This window comes from Chlamydotis macqueenii, chromosome 20 (genome assembly GCF_036417535.1).
Source record: "Chlamydotis macqueenii isolate bChlMac1 chromosome 20, bChlMac1.mat, whole genome shotgun sequence".
NCBI classification, from domain to species: Eukaryota; Metazoa; Chordata; class Aves; order Otidiformes; family Otididae; genus Chlamydotis; species Chlamydotis macqueenii.
The window spans coordinates 10,407,424-10,424,420 of record NC_141575.1 but is presented as its reverse complement, the minus strand read 5'-3'; the positions used below and the strand labels follow the sequence as shown (position 1 = coordinate 10,424,420).

General features: G+C 50.3%; 1 protein-coding gene across 7 annotated transcripts in view; it reads left to right on the top strand.

The window, feature by feature from the left end:
* Positions 1-4,773: 4,773 nt before the first annotated feature.
* Positions 4,774-16,997, top strand: part of EHMT1 (euchromatic histone lysine methyltransferase 1) — a 100,715-nt gene continuing 88,491 nt past the window's right edge. For 4 of the 7 annotated variants that reach the window (XM_086763866.1, XM_086763860.1, XM_086763865.1 and 1 more), the window contains exon 1: positions 7,717-7,877. In XM_086763866.1, the coding sequence (XP_086619992.1) occupies positions 7,833-7,877 (45 nt within the window). In that variant the 5' untranslated portion in view covers positions 7,717-7,832. Of the gene's footprint in view, positions 4,884-7,290; positions 7,300-7,475; positions 7,555-7,716; positions 7,878-16,997 lie in introns of those variants that run through there. The other 3 variants (XM_086763858.1, XM_086763859.1, XM_086763863.1) reach the window with 3 other exon arrangements.

The following is a 16,997-nucleotide window of genomic DNA, read 5'->3' as shown; positions in this document are numbered from 1 at the left end:
TTCTGGGCTAGGCAGCATATGGGAGGAGTAGTTAAAACCTCATCTCTTTTCTACTAGATCTTACAGTTGCTTCTTTGACAGCATCAGCTTCTCCAGGGATGTGGTGCCCAAAATCAGATAAAAACCCTTTCCTGCCCTGACAGCCCCCCATGAGCGTGCCGAGTGCTCTACCTGTGGCAAAGTTATTTATGTGAACGCGGCTCGGTGTGGGAACGAGCCCACGGTGCCCCTTGTAGTGGAGCAAGGGGCTCTACTCTGTAATCGCATAACGTGGCCAGACAGGTGGGTTTTGATCTTGCAAACATCTGCACATCTCCGTAATAATCACTAATATCCCGTAGGATGCGGCGTTACAGGGAGAGCCGTTCGTCGGTGACGCGATGGCTTGGATGCTGGCTGTGCCTTGGGTGCAGGGTTGCAGGTCTGAGCGCCGGGTGTGTCGGTAGGTGTGTGCCTCCACCCAGGGATGCTCCCCTGGTAGGGCTGTGCAGGTGTCTTCTACTGGGTTGAGTGTGAGTGCAGTTCTGCTGGCAAAATTAACCCTGAGTTAACCTGCTGAGTGAAGCAAGCTGCTTCTGAAGAGCTCGTGGCGCAGGGCTCGGGCAGAGGTGCGCTCCTCCCAGCCCTCCCCAGCAGAGCAGAGGAGCTGGGAGATGATGGTAGGCTGTTTCAGACAGCAGTTGCAGGTTTTCAGCCGTGAGCTGGTGGATTTGTAGAAATAACCGCTGACAGGACGATCATGGCAGTTCCGTTGCGTGTTGAAAGCTATGACAGTTAATTAAGAGTGCACTGTAAGAGCTCATTTACATACAGCTCTTAGCACGTACGGACTGAACCTCTACAAATCCAAATTAACAGGCAGTCAAAGTTAGCACTTCTGTGTCGGTGTAGCTAATTTCTGCGACGATGCAGGGCTTCGCCGTGTCGAGGTAAGCACTCACGCTGGTGTAAATGTGCCTGTGCTGCGTGCCATGGAAGTGCGTCGACCAAAGTCCTGTTGATAGGAGCGCGTTTACGTTGGTACGACTTTGAATGTGCTTTGAATTGTCTCAAAAGAGCTATCGCGCTGGAAAGGGTGCCTCTATCCGGGACCGCTGGAAAGATGCAAAAATTGTGGATGGACCAGTAATCAGGTCCTTGAATTAATTTATTTTTTTTTTCCATGATACTATTTCAGTGTTTGTCATTCCATGTGTTTATATTTCTCTGTGTTTGGGGTTTTGCTTTGGTTTGTTTTTTGTTTTTTGGTTGTTTTTTTAAATGGGTCAAACAGGGAACAAGCTATTTTGGAAACAGAAGCGAAAAGCTGGCACATAGATGCCAGTCGCAGTGAGGCCGGACCGTCTCCCACCGCTCGCTGGCTTTGCGTGCCGTGTGAAAGGTACGTTGGTGGGGAAAACAGGGAGGCTCGGAGTGTGGAGGAGGCAGCGATGCTCCCAAAGCTGTGAGCAGGCGCACTGGGGGGCATCTGAGCACTGACACTTGGCTGCTCTGGAACGTCGCAGTCGCAGTCTTGTGCTACCAGCGCCTTTGGTTGAAGTTGCAGCAAAATCCTTCAGTTTTCCTGAGGGCTGGATTCTCAGGCTTGAGAACGTGGCCATCTGTTCCCAGAGCAGGGCAGTCCCTTGGTGCTGTGATCCTCAGCAGTTCACGTAACTCCTCTACCTTTGAATTTTAATCCAGAGAGCAGAGAAATAATGCTCATCCCCTTCCCTGCTTGGTTTGTAGCCTGTACAGGTGTTGCAGGCGGGGGGTGAGGCCAGCTCAGAGCCAGGCTTTGAGCCTCGCTTCCTCGAAGCTGGCACTGCCTTTGCTAGCCACCATACTCATTTTTATAAGCCACCATGAAAATTTTTGTCTTTGTCAGCTTTTGAAAAGCAAAAAATTTTTTTTTGGTGTTCATACTTAAAGCCGGACACTTCCAGGACTTCCTCAGGGATGCTTCTGCAGAACAAAGGTGTGGGTGATGGGAAGACCAGGCGCAGAGGGAGTTTTTGCTAAAGGAAGAAAGGAGCCCCTTAAACAGCGCTTGTTCATCTGGAGAGACAAATGGGAGTTAGTCAGATCCCTGTGACCAGTGTGGGGCAAAACGAATCCACGTGTGTGTGAAATACGAGGATCTTCGGAGCCCTTCCAGAATTCTCCGCGCTCAAAAGCAGTGCTGCAGACAGTGTGGTGCAGCGGGCGCAAACCACCATGGACTGATTCTGGCAGTGGGCTGCAGTCACACAGAAGCCTGCTGTTCGCTCTCCCGCCCTTCCCCACGCTCCAGTGGGTCATGTTTGGAATTGGAGCACGGTGCACACACCTTTGGTGTAGTGCCTGCACGCTGAGGGGCCAAAGGGAAATCCCTGAATCAATCTGCTTTGAGGATTATTTTCTGAAGCACCCTTATTCATTGCAACCACTCTGATAAACCCTGAAAGGTGCAGTGAGATCCCGTTACAAAACAGATTTTGTCTGCCTTGCCCAATGAACTTCTGGAATTTAACCTAAATTGGATTTGTCCAGTGAGAGGTACTCTGACCGCCGATCCTTCTGCAAAGGCAACCTGCTAGACATGCAAGCCCCTATGGAAAAGTCTATCCCTTAATTCCTGCCTTTCTGCACCGAAGTCAGCTGTGAGGTGTTGGACTGGATTGGCAGATCACGCTGGGCATGGAATAACGCATCACGGAGAGGAGCAATGCCTTGGTCAGTGGTGGGGCTCCTGAGAAGAAGCAGACATGGGGCCGAGCTGCCGTGCCTTCTCACTGAGCTGATGGACTTGCTAAATGATTATCCTGCCCAGCCGAAGTACTGGAGATGGCAGCTCCCCGCTCCAGGGGAGGTCACTGGGTTCCATTTCACATTCTTGCTCTCTTTAATAACATCTGCAGTGGGGCTGTGGAGCCCTTTTGTCCTCTGCCCTGGTTTCCAGCATTTATTGCGCTAGCAACACGTTCAGACCCAAAGCAGCGGGGTCTTGGTGCTAAACACAATGGTTCAAAAGAAGGAAGCAGAGGACAACAGGTGATCGCCAGCTTTTGTACGAAACGGTCAGGCCTTGAGGTGGGAAGGATGAATGGCAGGTTGTGATGTTTCCACATCTTGGACTGGCATTGTTTTCATCACGGAAGGTGAGAAATAGCCGTGTGTTACTGCCGCGTTTATGGTTTGTAACGGTGCCGTGATTCTCCTTTTGCAGAGTACGACAGCGCAGGTTAGACTGGGGCCGCGTACCCGCTGAAGCCAGGCCAGTAGCAGGCAGCGCGGCTGCTCTCCTTTGTGGGAAATAAATAAATATTTCAGCGGTCAGCAGCTCCAGCAGTTTTGCAGGCTCCTCAGAGCTGTGCTCCCGCTCGCCTGGCCGTACGGGGTGGGTGCACCATACGCCGTTCAGCTCGACGTCTGGAGGGGAGAGGAAAGGGCACTGCCTTTTACACCGGAAAAATGCAGCTAGTGTGTGAAAAGAATGCTGGTAGGCTGCAACAGTCAGGAGCCCGCTGTTGCTGTGCAGTGTGGTTTGTGGGATCCTGTCAGCTGGTTTGGCTTTTTGTGGCTTTACTATAAATGGTGATGGTGACACAGTATTCTGCCTTCACGTTTTTTTTGTTTCTCCTGAGTGCTTTTCCATGCTTTGCTGCGACGTTGCAGGCTACACTGATGGTGTAAAAGCCACCTGCAGACGCTCTGTGGGTAAGACGAGGAGAAATCCTTTTCAGATTTGGGCGTACATTCCCACAGCTTCCTGCTGTCCCAGCCACGGATGACACGAAGAACCAAGTGTGCGCGGTGTAGCTAAAGGGGAAAACCTCAGTAGGCTCCTCATCAGACCCAACTGGCGAGTACGACTGAAGTAATTATCTGCTGCCTTTCACCTCATCCTACCTTCCAGACCTCTGAAAGGTGTTGAAGGCTGAGGACATTTAGACCATGTCCTCAGATGCCTGCATTTTGTGGCAAATAGGGTGTGAAGGGTGAGTGCCAGCCATGGGTTTGATCCTGCTTCCAATGGGTCACCCCTTTTTGTTTAGATACCAGGCTCAAAATCTTGTTTTTTCTAGTGTGGTTGGAGATGCTCAGTCTGTGAGATTTGGTCACAGTCATTGTACAAATACTTTCCTTCTTGGGACCAGTGGACATGTCAAATGACCGTGCTCTGTGTTCACTGGGAGCTGCTGGTCCCTCATACTTAGAGATACCACTTTCCCAAGTCATGCCTTCATCTTCTCTTGGTTTTCTTACGGATTGGGTATTGTTCGGACCTCTGGCAGCCTACCGGGATGGGGGTCACAGCATGGTACATTGCTGGGGCTGCCCCAAGCTTCAAACATCTGGGAAGCTTCACGGGCTCTGAGGATCTTGGATCTACTGTGCTTGTGCAGCTTGCTGGCACCTTGTGTACCTCCTGCAGCAGTTAACACCTGGCGTGGAGGGTACGGCATCCTGTAGGCCACCTACCTCCTCCAGCAGCAGAAGCAGAATTATTAAGTGTGGCTCTGTTCTGCTGGTACTTTCGGGCTGTCTCCATCGCTTCTGCGAGAACTCGTGGATAAATGGTGAAGGTACCAGAGTTCCTAGGTTCTGCAGTACGAGACAAAAGGTTGCCATCGCACTGGGCTTGCACTCCAGCGGCGTGGTCTCCTGCAAATCATATAGGCAATTCTGAGCTCTTCTCACACAAATGAGTCTTCAAAGGAAGTCTGCTTGCGAGTTTTTGGCAAGACTGGTTTTCTTCTCCCTTGCACTGCGTGGGCACCACTGGACTGAACGGCATCGCCTCTGGGTCCCACTGAAATGCTCGGGAGGAGCCTTTGGCTCACACGCTTGTGTCACGTCTGGTCCGTGAAGGAGCGAAGGAGGGCATTTCCTAGGAGGAAGTGATTGCCTGTATACTCATGGTATAGAGGTCGCAGCAGGGATATTAGAAAGATGCCATCAGTTTGCTGTCACAGCATTGGTTTGTGGTTTTCTGTTTGGTTTTTTTTTAACACTTGTTGGTATTTCTGAGGCTCCCAGTGACCAGCGAGGTGGGGCAAAGTGAGCCAGCCAGGAATGGGGAGCGTTCAGGGAAGGCTGCCCTGCTCTGCTTCTGTTTGAGGGAGAAGAGGTTTGCTTCCTCCTCTCTCTCTCTCATCTTCTTCATCCAGCTGCAGCTTTCACGCTACCCGTGACCAGTGAGGAGTGTCAGAGGTGGATTTTGCCACATCACGTACTGTCTCCTGTTTGGAACCTACGCCACTGTCCTCTTTCGTGGGCATCTCTCTGTCCTGGCTGCTTTCTCAGCCAGGGTGAAGGCTGGGTGGGTTTTTAAATGACGATATTTTAAAATTTGAGAACAGCTTTGATTTATTGACCTGCTGCCTCTATGAATCGAGCTGTCTGGGCTGGCATCTGGAGATAAGAGGCTGTCGAGTAATTGCTTATTATTGACTGATTGCCAGCTTGGGCTCTTGGCTTGAAGAGGAATCAATAGCAGTCAATCTTCAAAGTCTAAACTCTCAGGGAGTATGATCGGTTTCCAAATTGGGAATGACAGGTCAGGATAACTCCATGTCTGATATCCCACCTTCGTGTTTGGGTGTCATCCTGCAATGGAGGAGAAAGCGCAGGACATGATCTTCCTGCAGCATGGCTTTCACATCTGCCTGCTCTGAAGTCTGGGATTTTATTTTTGGCAGGGATTCTCAGGGACAGATCCCACCCTCGCTCCAAACCTTCTGCTGAGAAGTTGGAGCAGCCTCAGCACCACCTGAGATGTGTGGGAGGCGAGGGCAGGATGAGTGCTGGCATCCTTAGGTTCCCAAAGGATGGAGCAGGGAGGGGTGGATGAGCAGCCTGTGCTGTGACACATCCCAACCAACCAGTTTGGATGCTTTATAAATAAAACAAAGCGCCTATTTTAATGCATGGTAACAGAGATTCCCTTGCTGTGGGTGATTCTATTTAGGTGACAACAGAACAAAATATCCAGTGTCACCATACGTTTCATCGTTCCTTACGGAGACTGTCGCTATGGTGAGCGTTCATGTCAAAAGCAGACGTAGCCCTTAGTTAACACTGTCATGGCACGTTGCCTTTTTGGTGGGTTCACGTGGAGAGCTTAAAACATAAAGGAGCTTCATGGCATCAAAGGCATTCAAGGGTCTTTTTGGAAAAAAATAAAATGCTTAGATCTTTGGGATGGCTGGCGTCTGGATTCATGAAGCGATCTCACGCCTTCGGCTGCAGCCCACTCCGGATTTTTCCTGGCGCTGAGGGGTTGCAGCCTGGTCTGGATGTGTCCTGGACTCAAGCAGGGTGTAAAACTTGAAATAAGAGCCTTTCGTGGGGGAGGAGGGGGGGCTTGGAGCTCTATCAGCTACAAAGAGCAATTAAGCCACGGGACATAAAATAGATAAATGGGAAGGGGAGTGGCAGGACCCCGGTAAGCTGGGAGGATGAAAATCAAAGAATCTATTTCTACAGGATAAATTTTTGTCCTTAATTTTGGAGGTTTGTTTTCACCGGGAAAGCTCTGATTCAAGGTGCACCATTTGGGGTGAGGAGGAAATGCGGTTTAACCTACGGTGGGCGAGGAGAGAGGGACAAGATTCCCAGAAAAGCCCTGTTTAGCTACTGGATTTGTTGTCTACCAGCAAATCCTCATTTGCGTGGGTTCTTAATCTGTGGAGTTAACTGTGTCTCAGGATCCGTCATCTACTGCGCTGCAGAGCTCAGAACAAGATTGTTAAAGCTGTTCCTTTTTATTTGAGTGCTCCCCCTCCCCTCTCCCCCCACCCTGCCCCCCAAATGATCTTCCTGATTTTTTTTTTTTATAAAAAAGCAAAGATGAGCCAACAAGTGCTAGAAAAGAAAAATCCGTGAGTGAGAAGAAGCTATTTTTGCCTTCAGATCCGGTGGATGACCTGTCCACCAGCTTGTAGAGAAAAGCCAAGCTCAGCCATTTCAAACGTGCGTGGCAGGGAAACCCCTCGCCCCCCCTCGTCCTGAAAGGGCACGGGAACGTGAAATCTTGTCACCTCCTTGGAGGTCGAGGGTTGGGCACAGACCCTTCCTGGGGCTCTGGGAAGGGATTAGCCCGGGTTTTGGGGGCTGTTTCGCTTTGCCCGTAGTCCTGAAATGGCATTTCCTCATGCCTGCAGCAGCCCTCATTTCATGAAATGGATGCAACGGCTGAAAAAAGATCTCGCGTGAGCATGCTCGCTGGAAGATTAATCCTTTAGAGGGAGTTGGAGAGTTAAGCTACTGTAATTTCTCTGCAGTTGGCTGCAGTAAACAACTGCTCTAGAGACACGAGGAAAAAAATTGACGGAGGTATATGGGATTAATGTACATATCTCTTTGTGTTTCTCCTTTTAGGTTGAGGGTTTGCTGAAGGTTTTTTAAGAGCTGGGGAAGAGGGATCTGTGGAATGATTTTATGGGTGACCTTCATGTTGTGGTTTCTTTTTTTCCTCCAGGCCAAAGTAATCCTCTTTCCGTGCAAGGCCATGCTGAGGCACGGGCTGACTTTCTAGAGCTGGGGTGGAGCAGCAGGGCGGCTTGGCGTTGGGTTAAGCGATGGAACGAGGTGAGGCCTGCGGCACCTTGGGCTGTGTTGGCAGAAGGGAGCTGAAAACAACTCGTCCTGCTTGGTTGTGATCAGAACCCAGTAGGACTCGATATATCTTGCTTCTGTTGGAAAGAAGATGTGTGAAGGGATTAGCTTTGATTGCCTACAGAATAATAGTCCTTTTTTTTTTTCTTTAATTTTGCTCCCCCCTCCTCCCCATGCCTGAGGAGCTGCAGACCTGTGTCAGATGGGGGAAGAAAAATAACTGTTGAGCTCTTTTGGCTTTGCTTTAAAGGATGATCACTTTGTGGGAGTTGAGGAGAGAATGCCCTGCCAGCGAGGTAAGTGTCGCAGGCGCACGGGTTGCGTCAAGGTGAAACCGAGCTCCTTCCTTCCCAGCCGCCGCTTTGCGGGTGCATCCTGGAGGAAGGAAAACCTCTGTGTTTGTTCCTAGTGAGCGAACTGCGTTTGATCTGCTCGCCTCCAGAAAGCGCGGGTGGAGGAGGATGTGATTTACCGCCCTTGATGCTTGGTATCAGCTCCCTCCAAATACAGACAAGCGATGGAGGGGCCAACTGGGGGCTCCCAGGACGTCCTGGGTGGCTTGGTTTTTCTCGGGCTGCTTCGGTGCAGTGCTCGAGCTGGGAGAGGCAGTGCTCACTAACCACTTGCTTGCGTCTTTACCTCTTAAAAACGTCTCACTGGTCCTGCTGAGTGATGAGGAAATGGAGGTGAACTGTCAGCAAAACCTGCCTGCTGTGGGGGGGCAGGGAAGGGCATGGTTCTGAGCGCTCTGTACCCAACTGGGATAAATTGCTCCCCGCGAGCTGGAGTTGTTAGACGTCGCTCCTCAGCCAGTCTCCCGGACTGTGTACGGGTGGAAGAAGGGCACACCCTTCCTCCTTCGAGGAGGGAATAATAATAGATGCAACTCTGCCTGTGCCACTGAGAAATGGTGTGTTGCGTGGCCGTGACGGTAGTCCTGGCATTACCCGCTGTTAAATTTATGTCCGAAGGCAACAGGATGTGTCTGTGATGTTGTGTATTGGGAAATGGCTTCGTGTTTCCTCGGAGCGGTGCGAAGAAGGGAATAATAATTCAATAATTTTGCACATGTCAGTGGCTCCCACTAGATCTGTCCTGCGGTAGCTGCCGGCTTACCTGCGGTGCGCAGGTGGGCGCTCATGCTGCCGGATGGGCGCGGAGGGGCAGTTCTGTCACGGACTGGGCTGAGCTCCAGGTGATGCGCATTGGAAGAAAGTTTTGCCACCCCAATGCTGAGTTTTTTCCCTTAGTCCCTCCTTTCCAGAAGCTCTGGGTAGCACAGATTGTCTGTTCTGTGGATGGGTTCAGGGAACATTGGTGGCTGTGTGCGTAGGGGGAATAATTAGCCACCAAATGCAAATAGATTGTTTCTTGCTGTTTCAAAATCATTGTAATTTCTGTTGAAGATGGGTTAATTATATCTTCGTTTTGATGGGTGTGAGGAAAATGATAGGGATATAGCAATATAAATCTATATAGGGAGGGACATGGCTCTCAGGATCCTGTTTTGGAAATGGTGAGAACAAAGGCTGGTCTCTTGGAGGACAGTGGTTCTGGTGGATCCAGCGGTGTTGCACGTGTCTCAGCGGTGGATGAGCGTTTTCTATTTCGGATTTTTATCTTATGCCAGCGACGTCTCTGTCACCATGACAGGGGGTTTTCAGTTTAGAGGAAAATTATCAAATTGTGGTGAAAGTGGATTTGGTTGAAGGGCTGGGAAATAGTTTTTTGAAAAGCAAAGGTGAAAGCAAGAAAGTTAAAATAAATCTTAAAATTTCTCTCTGATCAGGGTGTAACAAAAATACATCTTTAACCCGAAGGGTGTAGGTGGGGGGCTGCTTCACCAGTACAGCACCCAGAGGCCGCGTGGCCCCAGGACTGGTCCGTACGCTGAAACAAGGTGCTTGTCCCTGGCTCTGCCCCGGTGCAGGTCTTTCCCTTTTGCAACAGGTGATTTTAGGGCGCCTGGATCTGTCGTCTCATTCTTTACTGCGGCCTCACCAGGAAAGGGAGTCAAGTTCATCACTAAAATGGTTTGGACCAACTTTAAACTTTTTCCTTTGGTCTCCAGTACCAGGGTGGGTGTTTCTGGCACCAGAAAACGGGGGAAGGCTCCGCAAAAGGACAAAGGTGACGCAGTTTCCTTAGTGCCATGCCCTTTGGCTGGAAGGCAAAGAATAAAACCCTCCTCCTCTTCTTGTTTTAGAGAAAAATGGGGGAAATGGGCCGTTTGCAGTGGCTGAGGAGGGCCTCTAGCATGGAGTACCATGCTCCAACCTTACCCAGCGTTTGGTGGCCTAGGGACCTTGTGCCTTCGGATCAGAGCAGCTTTTGCCAGAGCCTCAGCCCACAGCTCCTTCCCTCCTGCACAGGGCTCTTCTCTGCCCAGAAGGCTCTGCTGGAGGAGCTCCGCAGGTCCCGGTTGGGGTTCCCATGGAGCGGGCATCTCGTCATCCTGCCCGAAAACGTTGCCCCAGGTGTTTAACTCAGACGTCCTGCGGGTCAGCGTGGATGGGGCTGTGCTGTGCGCGGAGGACTCCTGGGTGCTTTTATGCAGATGGGTGACTTGGGCTTTTTGGGAGGATTCCTCAGCTGAATTTCGAGGCTCTCCTCTGTAGATGTGTGTGAAAAATTCTGCCCGCGTGGCCAGTTCTGTCTCTTTCTCCATCAGCGTAACTGCGTTCACTGGAGGAACTGAAACCTGAATTTGGGATTGCTCACCTCTGTGGCATTGTAGCAGCCAGGGACCATATTCAAAACAGAAAGAACAAAATGGAAGTGAATCTTACAGGTGTAGCTAAAGAAACCTTACGCAACCCCGGCCGTCACCGGGAGGAGAAAGTTACTGTGCTGGGTAAGATGTTGCACCCATGTCCCTGTCTTTAAAAATCAAATACTGACCACTTCAAAGCCTGGTGTCTTTGCTTCTGTCCCTTCTAATTGCTCCAGCCAAGTTTTGCTCAATCAGCAATGACTTTAAAACCAGACATTATGATATAAGCCTTGTAATTATTTGCTGTGATGAATCCTGTTTCTGCTGTGCGGTCGTGTGGAAGGGTTTTCTGGAACGCGCAGTGTTTCTGCACCTTCATGTCCTACCAAGACTCGCTCCAGAGGAGGAGTTTGGTCCTGCTCTCCTGCCTTCCTGACCATTCTGAAATCCAGCTTCTGGCTGCATTTCGGCTTCCTTAATGCCCTGAAACGCTTTTGCACTCCACAGCCTTCCTTCATGCCCTTCAGCAGCGCTCTCCCTCCTGCCGGGCTGCCGGCTCTTCTGCGCATCCAGGGCGAAGCAGGGAAGGGCCTGCTGTGGGACTCTGGGATGCTGGTGGAGCCCTGGGAGAGGACCGGAGCGAGCCCAAAATCTGCAGGGATTCTCCTTGAGAATTATTATGGGCACGGGGGAAGGAGCTGCATTTTTTTGACCCTGGCTGTGAAATAAGTAGAATAACTGCATTCTGGGTGTATGATGAATTAATGAGTTGAGGAGGACACACGTTTGGGCTTCTCAGTGTTGGAGAAGCAATGCAGTGTGGTACGTTAGGCTTGGAAAAGTCTGGTCTGTGGTGAAAGGGAAGATGGAAGAAAAACCCCGCTTTTAAGCCCTGCATCTGCTCGCAGGGGAGAGATGGAATTAAACAGAGCAGGGAGAGAGGAGAAACGCAGGAGGCAGGGCTGTGGGGACGGCAGTCAGAGCAGGAGAGGACCAGGAGAGATGGATGGATGGAAGGATGGATGGGGCTGCGCTGGAGGAGAATGGTTTTGAAGGTGAAGGGACTTGGTGGCTCCTAAAAAAAAAAAAATTAAAAAATGATGAGGAAATGAACTGCAAGTGATTCTTCAAGCACCATCTCGGCCGTGACCTACTTGCTGGCACAGCGATTTGCAGCCAGAGCAGCAATGGCTGTTCCCTGTGCCGCTACGCGCCGGAGCTCTTCCGGCGGTGCCTTCTCCAGCCGCTGTGCCGTGGCTCGCCCGGGCACCTGGGCTTTTCGATCCGCTGCTGGAGAACGCGAGGGGAGCAGCTTCAGCCGTGCGTTTCCCTCTGGAGTCTCAGCGGTGGAGGGAGACGGTGCCGTGCGCTGGAACCAGGCTCAGATTTATGAGCTGGCTTAAACACGTGGGCTCCTTGATGGACGGGCGAGCTCCGTCCCAGGAGGGGTGCGCGGCTGCGTAACTGGTCTGTCTGGGACACAGCTCACCAGGACTCCAGAAGTTATTCATCCCTAACCTCCTCGATAATCCACCGCAGACGACAAGTCTGCTTTCTCCTGCTTCAGGAGCCTCTGCTAGCCTGATCATTCTTAATTTCATCTTATTTTCCAGATCATCAATTTGATTTCTCAGTGCTTTCACAGTTCTCTGTGTTCCCAGGAATCTGTGCCTCCATCAGTTATCTCAGTTTCTTTTTTGAGGCTGCAGCAACCTTGAACCACGGTTTCTGTACTATTTTTATATCTCCTGCTGCTTATTAGAGGAGTCCTTCAGAAAAACCTGTGCAGTTCTTCCCAAGATATGCCAACGTTTTCTCTGTAAGTAAGTCGCAGTATTAAATACATTTAAAAAGTGGCTCAGAGAGTGCCTGAAATGGCAGCCTTCCTCCTGCTGATGGCATGGAGGGAGTTCTTTGTGAGTGAGCAGCCCAAGGTTATTTAACTCCCGAACTTCTGCACTTGCCTTGCGAACTCCATGCAAGAAAATCTTCTCTTTGGAAAAAAAAAAAAAAAGAAAAAAAAGTCCTCTGTTTTTCATAAGTTGTGAATTGTGCTCTTGTCTAAGCTGATTATTTCATTTATTCCAATAATCCTCTCCTCCAGAATAAAAGAAAATTAATTGTCTTCCTATTTCCATAATGCTTTGCCCTTCAGACAGTTGCCAGGCAAAGTCGTTAAAACCTGAACTGAAAAGATGGTGAATGTTTAAAATCACCAAGCTACTGTAGGAACGTGGCTGTATTTTAGTGGGGTGCTGTTCAAGGCGGCCCAGAGCGCTATTTGCTCCGCGTTCTGTAGGATTATGAGAGTGGGTTTTTTTTTTTTGTTTGTTTGGTTTTTTTTTCCTTCTGGATATGAAAATGGGGTCAAGCCTGGTGTGGTAGATAGTGCGAGGCTTACGCAGGATTTTGCTAGCAGTATGGACTGCCTGCCATTAAAGCCCTAAAATCATCCGGCATTGGGGAGCGTTGTCCTTGGGCTTCGTGGTGCTCGTTTGCCGGGAAGGTGGCTTTGGCGCAAGGACGCAGAATCATGGAGTGGCTTCCTTACAGGTGTAAGATCTTCCCTGTAGGAGTTTTGCACTGACGCCTACCTGGCTCTTGGTTATTTTTAACTTTGTCTGGCTGGAAAAAAAGGTTACCTGGAGAATTTGGGAAAATGCTGGAGTGCTTCCTTAAAAGGCTCCAAAGCGATGTAATATTCAGTGATGAATCTCGGAGCTAAATTAGAGCTTTTGTGGGTGCGCTGGCTGAGGAAAGGAGTTTCATATTTTATCAGCTAACACGTTTATTTTTTTTTTTAAATGCATTCAGAGCCCTGGCTAGCTGGTTGCGCTGGCCAAGCCAACGTGGAAGCAGTGGCACAGCTCCAGATGTAGACCAGCGTCAGGGAGGTGGTGAATCTGCCCTCCACTTTGCTTTCCAGTTTTATTCCAGCAAGCTTTAGGAGATGCACAAAGACTTGGAGTCGGGGCTGGCCGTGCTTCTGATGGGGGACTGCGCTGAGCGCGGGTGAAGAGAAAAAGCACAGTGTGTTAAAAGCAGGAGTCTTGCGTAACGAGAAGGCTTGTTGCCCAGTCGCTCAGGTCCCCCGAAAGCGTGGGACATCCAGGTGTGGGCTCCCAGGCGCAGGGACAGCGAAGGTGGGGCTCATCTCCACTGTATCCAGGGAAAACCTGCTGGGACCAGAGCTGGATGTGGCCCTGGCTCTTTCCTCATCTCGCAGCGTGAGAGGCGTTGGGGACAGTTTCAGTGCTGTGTTTCAACACAAGAAACCACACGGCAATAAATTCCTCATCTCTGGCATGTGTTTCCCCCTTCCCCTATGTGGAATTGCTCCAAGAGGGCGGAGTATGATCCATCATGGAAGAGAGAAGGGTAGGAGTTAATTCATTTCCATGATTATTCCGTAGCACTTAGTCCAGCTAGTAGTAATTTGTCTTACTTGGCTGCTGCAGTAATCCCATCAGAGACCCACTGGGAGAAGGCTCGGCACAAAGGACCCATGGCCCCCGGGTATTTCCATTAGCTGAAGAGCATATGAGATCATCTGTTGCATTTACAGCCAGGGTTTTGTGCTGCCATCTCCAGTGGAATATCAGTGGAGGTACCTCAACACCGCCCAGCTCCAGGAGACCACCCTGCCCAGGTGGGACAGCTTTCCATCGCCCGCATGTCCCTTGGCACAGGGCAGGGAGGGGGACTCTCTCCTGGTCTGAGCGTAGGGAACATAAAGCCAGGAGTGTGAATATCCTCCTCGGGTCACCTGCTCTGCCGTGCGTACAACATTCTTTTCTGTTAAACATCATAAACCTGGCAGGGAATTCATTAACACGACTCCCGACAGACTTTGATTTTGCCAGAGATTGATTTGGAATCACTCTCCCTACTCTTAACAGGAGAGACCTCCCCGTTCAAAAGTCCTGGGGGGGTGTAGGTGTAGGCTGCAGCGTAAAACCACCCCATTTTGTTCATTCCAGGCCAGGCTGGCCAGGGCTCTGAGCAACCTGATCTGGTTGGAGATGTCCCTGCTCCTGGCAGGGGGGTTGGACTGGGTGGGCTTGGAAGGTCCCTTCCAACCCAAACCCTTCTGTGATTCTGGAGCTGGTACGGATTGCTGTTTCTTGCTGTCGGTGTGCTGGGCTCGTTGTGCGTAGCATGGAAGAAGTTATCCCAGACAGAGAAACTCAGGTGGCCAGCTCCTGTCTGTCGAAATCTGCCGTTGATTTCGGTATTTAAGGCTTGGTCTCTTAAATCACAGATGGAACTGTGTTTCCAGTACAAACCCATGCGTTTCATGGAAATAGGTGAAAATATCAAATTTACAGCAGTTTTGCTCCTGATCCGTAGGCAGCATAAGCTGTGTGTGCGTGATGTGGAGGGGGAAGCCTGGGTTTATCAGTCACGCAGAGTCCTGTGTGAAGTAGCTGTGTACTTGCTGGCATGGTTGCCTGAAGGGGTTTGGAAATGGCAGAGGTTGTGAAATCATGGCAAGGACCGCGAGAGGACAGGAGCTGGGCTAGAGGAGGACTTGTGCCCCTTCGGGCTGGAAAAGCGAGCGTTAATGGCTGTGTTTGCAAGGCACCTTCCTCATGCTGCAGGCACTGCTGTGCCAGGCAGCGACCTGTAGGCCTTTTTCAAATGAGAAGGGTTTTACAGACGTAGCCTTTCCTCCTCTGCTTTTGATAGCTCTTTGCAGGAGTAACCGTGTTGTCAGCTGGGGGCTGTACAAGTCCCGTGGGACAACACTGCTTTTGAAAACTAAAAATTTGTTTTAGTCGCCACCACTCCACTGATAATCTTGTCCGTTTCTCTCCTGTTCCCTGAGGGAGTTTTGGCCTTCCTGGATCTCATCCCGATCCCTGCTTGCGAAAACAAATCCCGGGTCGCTGATGAAATCCGTTGTCTGATGCACTGCATCATCCGTGATTGCGCAGGGAAGGAACCAGTGCCCTGCCAGGATACCAGCGCCTTAAACGTTTTGCTCTGGCTAAGGGTGTCCAGTCTTCCTTTCTGCGTATCCCCAGTCTAACCAAAGCACGAAAAGTTCATCGTATTTTAGTTCTCAAGAGTATTTTATCTTGGTCTGGTGGTTAGGATTGATTATTGCACGGCATCAACAGCCCTTCCTTCCTCTCCCCTCCCAGCACATCAGGTTCTGTATTACATGTGCACAGGAGGTGGATGGAAGGGGCTAACAGATCTCCGCCGTTAACGATGAGCCGGTAAATGAATGTTTGGTGCCGGCAGTATCACTGGATGTCCTGGTCTTTCTTCCTCCGGAGCCCATGGACAAGAAGATGCTGAGAAGCAGGCGCTGGTAGGTGCTGCCCGCTCAGCTCCGGTGAGCAGTGCCCTCGCAGCCCTGCCTTTGGGTGGGAACCGGCTGTTTCCATGTCCCTGCTGCGAGGTGGCCTGGGCTGACTGGTTTTTCTGGTGGGCACCTTGGTGATGAGCTGAGATGGCAGCTCCAAAGGCATTGCTGTGTCCCACGTACGAGCTCCAGGTGGAAGGGGAATTCACAATGGCTGTGTGTTGAGTAGGCTGCATCCATGTAAGCAAATACGTAATTTTTCTCTTACTTTTGTAAGACTGGTAGTATTGTTTGCTTTCAGTGTTTTATTTTGCTTTTTTGTGATGGTGGTTCTCTTTGTCTCCGTGCACCTATAACCCCACAGTGCTGTGCACAAGTCTTGATGATGAAATGAGAGCCATCTGTGAGGTCTGGGAGGGGAATTTCACAGCTGGGGAGGAGCCCTGGGGGCGGGGAGGAAGGGAAGGCCTTGCCTCCAAAACCGGTTAAAAATCAAACTGCTGGGTTCTGTGTGAGAGTTTGGTAGTAGCTGCTTCTCCGTGTTTACTTTCCCCTGGGATTCGGGAGCTCGCGCAGGCCCTGTGGCCTGCAGGAGGAGATGGGCGCGTGCATTTGGACGGATTTTCGCTGTCCCGCTGGGGTCGGGCAGGGGTACATCCGGAGGGCTCGCTTCTCAGCGCTGCGGATTTGTGGCTTTCCCCACAGAGCTGGTGGCTGAAGAGACACTGATAGACGTTTGCTATTGATTCCTTGTCTGGAGAGAGAACCGGAGTAATATATATATTTTTTTTTTAATGCGAATATATGTGTATTTATATTTTTATACATCAGATTGACTGAGCAAACCTTCCTCTTTGAGTCACTGCTGCATTTCGAAGCCGGTGGAAGAGCTGCCGTGGCGGAGATGATGGTGCTTGGGCCTTTTTGAGGTTTCCAGGCCTCAGAAAAAAAAATGAGAGATGGATGACTTAGAGTTGGAGGAACAACAACAACAAAAATCCCCAAACCAAAAAAAAATCTTTATCACATCAAATCTTCCTTCTCCCCCCACTTTCAAACGTGCTTTTTTGGAGTTACAAATGCTTGTTGGCATAGAAACTACAGAATCTGAGTGAGGCATGCAAGTGTAAAAGGAGCCATTCTGCCCGAGCAACGCGGACCAGGCCTCTGCAAAGCTGGCTAAAATCTTTTCCGAGGCAAAGAAAATTGTCCAGATGTTGCTCGAATTATAACGGCAGTAAATATTTAGGTTTTTCAATTTGCACTGAAATCCAAAAAAGCTGGAAACATAGGGAATGCAGATCCATTACCTTCTTTTCTTCTGAAAGAATTCCTAGTCCAAAAATATTACTAAAATCTGTTTGGCTCTGAGGAGTGCCAAATCCTCGT